An 8877-nucleotide genomic window follows, 5' to 3' on the forward strand; every position below is an offset into this window, starting at 1 on the left:
AGTGATGGAGGGTTGTGTTTAGGAGTAGTATTAACATGAGACACAGTGATGGAGGGTTGTGTTTAGGAGTAATATTAACATGAGACACAGTGATGGTGGGATGTGTTTAGGAGTAGTATTAACATGAGACACAGTGAGAAACATTACTATACAGAACATGTTCCTATGTAACTCAGTTGTTCCTATGTAACTCACATGGCACCTGCAACGTTATGGGTTTGTTTACCAGGACCACCCATATGTAAAATATATGCACACAGGACTGTATATTGATTTGGATTGTTGAGTTGACTAAACTGCATAATTTAGGGACAGCAGACTACAATACATGACACAGTCAATACAGCAGGCTATGGTGATGTTCATTGGATTATCTGCTAGCTAAAGCTACTAAAAGTACTGTACAACAGAGGAGGCTGGTGGGCGAAGATATAGGAGGATGGACTCATTGTAATGGCTGGAATGAATGGAACACTATCCATTCATTTTATTCCTATTACTGCCAAAGGAATGAGGACATAATATGAGGACTGGAGGCTGCAGTAATGTTGAGAAACCAGTAGGTGGAGCTCTAGTCTAGAACACTGGAACCTTCAGTACCACTTTGAGGCAGCTGATGAGGGGTGATGGGAATGGGTCATATTTAGCCTCTTTATAAAATCTAGGCCACTCCTCAAATATACAAATGCAACTATTTTCTGACATGTTGTTTATGCACGTTAATGTCTTAACATCCTGACTGGGCTACTTTTGAAAGGTGTCAACCACAGAACTCACACTTACAGTAGGATACTTCTTGTTTCTCTGCACTGCCAGTAAGTGTTGTTGGTTCAGGTGAACTGACTCAGCATCACCTCCCTGTTAACCAGGGTAGGGAGAAGTGTTGACATCTATACTGTGTAGGATGTGTGTTTGTACTTTTCTACGTCCATAACAACCAGCTCTCTAGACTTTGATGCAGACTCAATGGGCCTTATGTACCTTCCCCTACAGATAGTGTCTGTACTTGTGTGTGTGTGAGTCACTTGCTGTTTAGCCTCACAGCTTGGTGATAGGATTCATTGAATGTGATGGTCAGTCTTCTAGGACCAGACTGATAGGGAGTAGGGTTGACATCTATACTGTGGAGGATTTGTGGTTTAACTTTTCTACATCCATAACAACCAGCTCTCTAGACTTTGATTCAGACTCCGTAAACCTAATATATACCATCTAGCAGACACTTCTATCCAAAGTCATTCACTCAGTCATTACAGTCATGGGTGCATAAATCCTTCATATGGGAAGTCCCAGCAGGAATGGAACCCATGAGCCATTCTGTACAAACTGAGTCACACAGAACTACTCTATTCACACTTAGAGTAGGAGTGCGTATCTAGGGTCAGTTTTGCCTTTACATCTATGATCAATAAGAAATTAACCTTGTAAATATTGAATAACTATTTTTTTCTAATATTTTTTAAGTTACAGCAAACTCGGAATCTGATAATAAGAACTTTTGACCAAAACGTTTTATATCTGAATTAGGCAGCCTGGAGGTTCAGTTATATTCTACATAACTATTATTTAGTATCTGTCTGAAAGAATCATCAGACTTGTGAGACTAAATATGAATGAATGTATTACTTCATATGGTCCTGTAACATGATACACATAATATAAGTTTGTGTGATTTAAAAAAAAGTTTTTATGACAGTCAAAGTTAAGGCACAATTTTGCCTCAATGTCCAGGAAAGAGTTCTGCTTGATGCAACGTTTCTTATCGCTTAAAATAATCATGTATGAAGTGTGATATTTTTTGTAATTAACCTTTCAGAATAAAATTAATTGTCATTGTTTTCACCTTGTTATAACAGTATCTTCTGTGGAGAGAAAACGGAAAGCTTTCAACATCTCACCTCTTGTACTTTACAGTACATATAGTAACTACAAATAATACATTTACATTGGTTTGTAGAACAATAGTGTTTTATTCACCTTCAACATCATCATGTCAGTACAAAATAAACACAGACACTTTCAGAAGGAGCAATGTCCAGTTACATGAAATATGATGTATTGCCATTTTAAAACACATCATGCAGACACAGTATGACATCATGGATGTTTGGAGTGTTGAAGGTAGCTGCACCAGCGAGGGAATTCCACTCCGGAACACAAAGATGGAACATACCGGAATGTTCGATGATTGATAATATTGCATCTCACAGTTAACAAGTTCAGATTATTTCTTGATTTAAAGCCTTTGTCCATAGATGAATATCCACCATTTTGTCCAAATAGTAGTTAGAGAATAGAATACATTATTGTTTAGTGAGAATGTGATGTCATATGTTTCTTGACCCCCTAACTAGTGTCATACTTTCCCAGGTAGGAAGGAGGAGTTAGGGGTGGATGGGAGGGTGGAGATCCAATGGAGAGGTTTACCCCCCTGACAGTCCCATTGAGTCTGATTATGGGATAGTAACATGGGGTGGGGGTAAATATGGGCATCCCTTCTGATAGGCCACACCCACAGGAAGTGTCACTAAGTGACGTTGTTGAACAGATGCATGGACTTCTGATTGTTCTCATCCTGGACGGGAGGCAGGAAGGGACAAAAAGCACAATGGGTAAGAAGCAGCTGGAGAGAAGGTTTAGTTATATTTTCATGTATCTCTCTCCTCCTAGAAATCCTGTTGTATAAGAACCCAAAGTGAACCGGGGGGCCTTGTTGTGGTCACAATAACAACCTTTGACGTCCCTGTGGTCCTTCACACATTCCTGAGTCAGTACCTAGGGATTAGTAGAGGTCATCCAGACCGTTTTTACATGTGTAACAGCTGGATCTCGTCTGAGCGGTTAGCTGGATATGCCGAGACCTGCTGCGTACTTAATGCTGAGTGGTTTAGGTTCTGCCCACTATAGTGCTGTCTGGTTAGAACATGGTGTTGAGGCCCGTCTCTCTACTCTTGATGGTCACCACCACCACATACATGCAGACACATCTGTTTCCATTTGAAGATGTTTTATATTATTGTGTGGTTATATTCGCTGGTCTCACACTGCAGTAAGGAACTGCATGTCAAAAGTCTATCAGCAACACAACACTTCTTCTCAAGACTGACCATGTCGTGCACTAACTGAAGGTGAGGGGAGGCGGTGTCCTGCAGCACATCCAAGCACCCTGATTGGTTGGATAAACAGCGGTGCAAAGGGTGATTGACAGGGCTGCAGGCCAATCAAGTTGAGAGGGCATGTAAACACACACGGTCATACCATACCCATAGGGCTCTATTTGGGACGCAATCAGTGTAAAGAAATGACAGTGGCATATTGTACTACTACAGACATCAGTGTTTGGGTGATTAAATGTGACTTTGTCAAGTAGCCAATGTTGTGTTTCACCATTCTATCTGATTAATTGAATGTGTTTGTATAATAGAATGAATGACATCATGGAACTGACCAAATGTAAATGGAACTTTGACCTGTTCCAAGTAGAACTCAGAGGGACAAGACAACACATTCTAAGATATTATAAACATTCCATATAGAATAGTCAACATATTGTTAACATGGTTCTGTATTTATTGAAAGTGGAAATGGGAGACATTTAGTCTATTATAGAAATGTAGGACCCTCTCTAATACAGTAACCTCCGTTCTCTGACATGCTGTTCTGGTCCTCATGCATGTTAATGTCTTAAAGAGGAAGGAAAGGACTGTTCTGCATCAGCTACTTGTGTTCTGACTACTATAAATATGTATCAACCACAGAACACACACTTACCAGCAGTTCCCACTCAATACCAGTCAGTTAACTCACTGTACAAGACCTCTCCCCTTCAGTCTGTAAGTACTCTTGATATCTTGAAATATAGTTTTTTGTTTTTAGCCGTAAGTCATCTCCTCAAGGGTCTCAGACATGGAGAGCTGATCTAGGATCAGGTCCTCCTGGTCCATATAATTATGATCTAAATGGGAAAACTAATGCTAGATCCTTCTCTGAGACACTTTGTAAATACAGACACTATCATATAATGATGATATAAAAGGTGTGTGTGACTTGTTGTTTATCCTCACAGCTTGGGGATAGGAGGTGTCATTCAAGCTGGTGGTAAATGCCTTGCTCAAATGGCAGAGGTTTCCACCTTGCCAGGTCAGGGATTTGAACCAGTAATGTTTCAGTTACTGGCCCAACGTTCTTAACTGCTAGACTACCTGCTGATACCGCTGACAAACCATATTACCAAACTATAATGAAGAATGTGATTTACACACCATCCACCCGAGGCTGTGAGTCAATCACCACCTTCCGGAGACACCTGAAACCCCACCTCTTCAAGGAATACCTAGGATAGGATAAAGTAATCCTTCTCACCCCCCCCCTTAAATGATTTAGATGCACTATTGTAAAGTGGCTGTTCCACTGGATGTCATAAGGTGAATTCACCAATTTGTAAGTCGCTCTGGATAAGAGCGTCTGCACTTAAATGTAAATGTAAATGTGATGATGATGTGTTGTTATACCTGCATCCCAAATGACACCATATTCACTATAGAGTGCACTACTTTTGACTAGAGCCCTACCTGCTGCCCCACTGATGGTTTGTATGTAGTTATTCACCAGCTATAGAGTGCACTACTTTTGACTAGAGCCCTACCTGCTGCCCCTGATGGTTTGTATGTAGTTATTCACCAGCTATAGAGTGAGTTGTTGTTTATGTTTCTAAGACTGCAGGGTGGGAGATGCAACAATGGCCTTGAGAACAGCAGGAAGTGTGTTGGTGGTCTTTCTCTGGTCTGTAGCAGGTATGGTCTCATTCTTATCTTTTAGTTGCTCTGTTTATCAATCTACAGACATTTCTAAAAGGATAAGAATCATAATGTTATTCTGGTGTGTTCTGTTAGGAGTCTCCACTTCACTTTAAATAGTTATCTTTCACACCTCACTGAGTGATGCTTATCTGTGGTTTCCATTCACACTCAAATCAGGAACTATGGCAACAAAGTGTGAACAAACCCTACAGTCAGTGTGAGCCAATGGACCTCATTCTCATTCTTATACCATTGTGTTGTGTGACTGTGTTTCAGTGGTACTTGGTCAGTATGTCTGGAGTGTGACTTACACCACTCAGAGTATCTGTGTCTTGGAGGGGTCATCAGTGAATCTGTTCTGCTCTTACACATATCCCAGTGGTTATACAGTCACAACAACCTTCTGGTTCACTAAATGGGGGACTGGTGTAGAACCTAAAGATCTAGGTCAGGACCCAGAGTATGCAGGCCGTCTGGAGTATCATGGGGATAAGAAGAAAGACTGGACCCTGAGAATCACAGACCTGAGAGAGAGAGACTCAGCTACGTACAGGTTCAGATTACTAACAGATCAGGAAGGAGGGAAATATTCTGGAAGTCCTGGAGTCAATCTGTCTGTTACAGGTACAGTAATATGCTTTATGCTGCTAGTCTGTTGAATTAATATCTACTGTCCATTTAGGTCTAGAAATTGGATTTGCATATATGAAACAGATTTAATAATTAAATGAGTTTGAGAATGTCTTGCATCATGTGATTAAACTATAGAACAGGTGATTCAGGGTTTTAATGTTGTGATCTTCTCCAGCTCTGCAGGTGAAGGTGACTCCTGCTGCAAAGGGACAGAAGACACTGACCTGTATCACCACCTGTACTCTGACTGACAACCCCACCTACATCTGGTACAAGAACGGACAACATCTAGATGAGAGCACCTCCCCCGAGTACAAATACTCAGTCTACACTAACAGTAAAGACAGTTACTCCTGTGCTGTAAAAGGCCATGAGGATCTCCCCTCTCCTGCAGTGTGTAAGTGTGAATTTAACTCAGTATTCTAGTATACCTTTTCAAGTATAACTCTTCTGTCTGCTAAACAGGCCTCACAGTTGTGACTGCAACACTTTGACAAGACAGGATGGCTTAACTACTTTAGATTAGTGAAGCTCACGATTCCACTGTGTAAATGATGTCCTCTTTATGTTTCAGGTGTTCAGGGTCAGAGCTGCATCAGAGTGACTTACACCAAGAGGAGAATCTGTGTCTTGAAGGGGTCAACAGTGGACATATCCTGTACTGTTGGTTATTATTACACCACATCATCATTCTGGTTTAGAAGTGATAAGTCGACCCCTGAAGACCTAACCAGAGACCCAGGGTATGCAGGTCGTGTGAAGTGCACTGGAACATACAGAGGTCCCTTCACCCTGAGAATCACAGATCTGAGAGAGGAGGACTCAGCTGAGTATCGCTTCACTTTTAAAAAACACAACATTGACTGGGGTCATAGATTCCCAGGAACAACTCTGTCTGTCACAGGTAATACTACAATGTATGATGCAACTGTAAATCATAATGAATTACAGGATAAATATATTAACCATCCTGTTAACACAGAGGTGTATGTGGTTTTATACATATTGTTTCAGGTCTGCAGGTGAAGGTGACTCCTGCTGCAGAGGGACAGAAGACACTGACCTGTAGCACCACCTGTACTCTGACTGACAACCCCACCTACATCTGGTACAAGAATGGACAGAATGTACAAGGTGTCTCCTCCCCCATGTACTCCATCAGCAGTGAGGATGCAGACAGCTACTTCTGTGCTGTAAAAGGCCATCTCAGCTCTCCTGCAGTGTGTGAGTACAGTACAATAGTACAATATTCTACTTAGCAAGTATCATGTATTCAGGCAAAAGAGCCCTCTTACTTTATCAATCATTACAGAACAAAGAAATATTGTTTTACTCATTAATATTACTTTGACAAAACATTTGGTATTTTACATCAGATAAACCAAAGACCTCAGTGTCAGTCAGTCCCTCTGGTGAAATAGTGGAGGGCAGTTCAGTGACTCTGACCTGCAGCAGTGATGCCAACCCACCTGTCCAGAGTTACACCTGGTGGTACAAGAAGAATGGAGGTGACTGTCAGAGTATGACAGGACCACAGCATGTCTTCAGTCACATCCAGTCATCTGACAGTGGAGAGTACTACTGTGAGTCCCAGAATGAGATGGGGACAGACAGGTCTGGGACCATCAACATGGATGTGAAATGTGAGTAAAGTACAGCTCAGTGTTTCAATGAGAAGGTAGCAAAACAATTATAATTAAATGAAGTAGTCCTTAAGCATATCATTTCCAAATGAGTATTTGTTAACGTTTTGTGTAAGTTAGAGTTTTAGATAGTTCTCTAACTAAACAGATAATTTATTTTTGACATGACATGACATGTCACTTTGTAAATATACTACTGTGGTAAATATACTACTGTGGTAAATATACTACTGTGTTAAATATACTACTGTGGTAAATATACTACTGTGGTAAATATACTACTGTGGTAAATATACTACTGTGGTAAATATACTACTGTGGTAAATATACTACTGTGTTAAATATACTACTGTGTAAATATACTACTGTGGTAAATATACTACTGTGGTAAATATACTACTGTGGTAAATATACTACTGTGGTAAATATACTACTGTGGTAAATATACTACTGTGTAAATATACTACTGTGTTAAATATACTACTGTGGTAAATATACTACTGTGGTAAATATACTACTGTGGTAAATATACTACTGTGGTAATATACTACTGTGGTAAATATACTACTGTGGTAAATATACTACTGTGGTAAATATACTAGTCATATCCCTCTGACAAATTCTCCTTTACATCAGATAAACCAAAGAACCCCTCAGTGTCAGTCAGTCCCTCTGGTGAAATAGTGGAGGGCAGTTCAGTGACTCTGACCTGCAGCAGTGATGCCAACCCACCTGTGGACAAATACACCTGGTACAAGACTTTTCTAAAGAACAGATGTAACCTCACCAAAAGCATCAGGACAGAGTTACAGCATCACTGACATCATCTCTGAGGACAGAGGAGAATATTATATGTGAGATTGAGTTAATAAATATTGTACTGTTGTTCTCATATCATCCATATTGTATTATGGAAACAAACCTCAGTTCTTCAGCTGTGTCATAGTGGTTGTTCTGGTTCATCCTCATCTTTAATCAGAGGATCACATTTAAATTCATATTTCAATAACAAGTAAAACACTATTTAAAACACTGTTGTTACATATTGTCCACCAGATGGCCCAAGGAACACCTCATTGTCAGTCAGTCCCTCTGGTGAAATAGTGGAGGAATGCAGTTCTGTGAACTCTGTCTGTTGGAATCAGAGAATGTACAGGTGAGTCTGTTGGAATGCCCCACTGTGGACAAATACACCTGGTACTTTCAAAATGTGACTTTTCTAAATGGATGTGGACAGATGTACAACATCAGTAACTTCAAGTCAGTGGACAGTGGACATTACCACTGTGAGGCCTGGAATAGAAGAGGATCTAGGAACTCTACAGCTCTGATGATCATTTTACCAGGTGAAGTTTCATCTTAGTCTGTTGGAAACAGAGAATAGTCTGTTTCAAGAATGTACAAACTATCAGAGAATTACAATTGTATGAGTCTGTTGGAATCAGAGAATTCAGGTGAGTCTGTTAATCAGAGAATTCATATTTGTACTGTTGGTCTTTAGAATCATAATTTGTGTTATAATTATATGGAAACATTCAGAGTCTGTTGGAATCAGTTAACAAATATCAGAGAATGTACTGTTGTTCTCATATCTGTTGGAATCCATATTGGAATCAGAGAATTATGAGTGAAACCAAGTCTGTTGGAATCAGAGAATTACAGGTGACTGCAGCTGTAGGTGATCAGAGAATAGTGGTTGTTCTGAGTTACTGAGTCTGTTGGAATCAGAGAATGTGAGTCTGTTGGAATCTCATGAGTCTGTTGGAAACAGAGAATGTACAGGTGAGTCTGTTGGAATCAGA

General features: G+C 40.2%; 1 protein-coding gene across 1 annotated transcript; it reads left to right on the plus strand.

The window, feature by feature from the left end:
- Positions 1-3764: 3764 nt before the first annotated feature.
- Positions 3765-7817, plus strand: LOC135532237 (uncharacterized). Its single transcript, XM_064959830.1, has 7 exons — positions 3765-3833; positions 4716-4793; positions 5076-5423; positions 5608-5829; positions 6007-6656; positions 6809-7075; positions 7712-7817. The coding sequence occupies exons 2-5, from the start codon at positions 4739-4741 to the stop codon at positions 6456-6458; spliced, it is 1077 nt and encodes a 358-aa protein (XP_064815902.1). The 5' UTR covers positions 3765-3833; positions 4716-4738; the 3' UTR covers positions 6459-6656; positions 6809-7075; positions 7712-7817.
- Positions 7818-8877: the final 1060 nt, after the last annotated feature.

This window comes from Oncorhynchus masou, unplaced genomic scaffold (assembly GCF_036934945.1).
Source record: "Oncorhynchus masou masou isolate Uvic2021 unplaced genomic scaffold, UVic_Omas_1.1 unplaced_scaffold_1779, whole genome shotgun sequence".
Lineage (NCBI taxonomy): Eukaryota > Metazoa > Chordata > Actinopteri > Salmoniformes > Salmonidae > Oncorhynchus > Oncorhynchus masou.

Bases quoted from the DNA above. Each gene is read 5' to 3' on its own strand.
- LOC135532237 (XM_064959830.1), top strand. From the start codon at position 4,739: ATGGCCTTGAGAACAGCAGGAAGTGTGTTGGTGGTCTTTCTCTGGTCT. The intron at 4,794-5,075 runs GTATGGTCTCAT...ACTGTGTTTCAG, and splicing joins CTTTCTCTGGTCTGTAGCAG to TGGTACTTGGTCAGTATGTC. The intron at 5,424-5,607 runs GTACAGTAATAT...GATCTTCTCCAG, and splicing joins AGTCAATCTGTCTGTTACAG to CTCTGCAGGTGAAGGTGACT.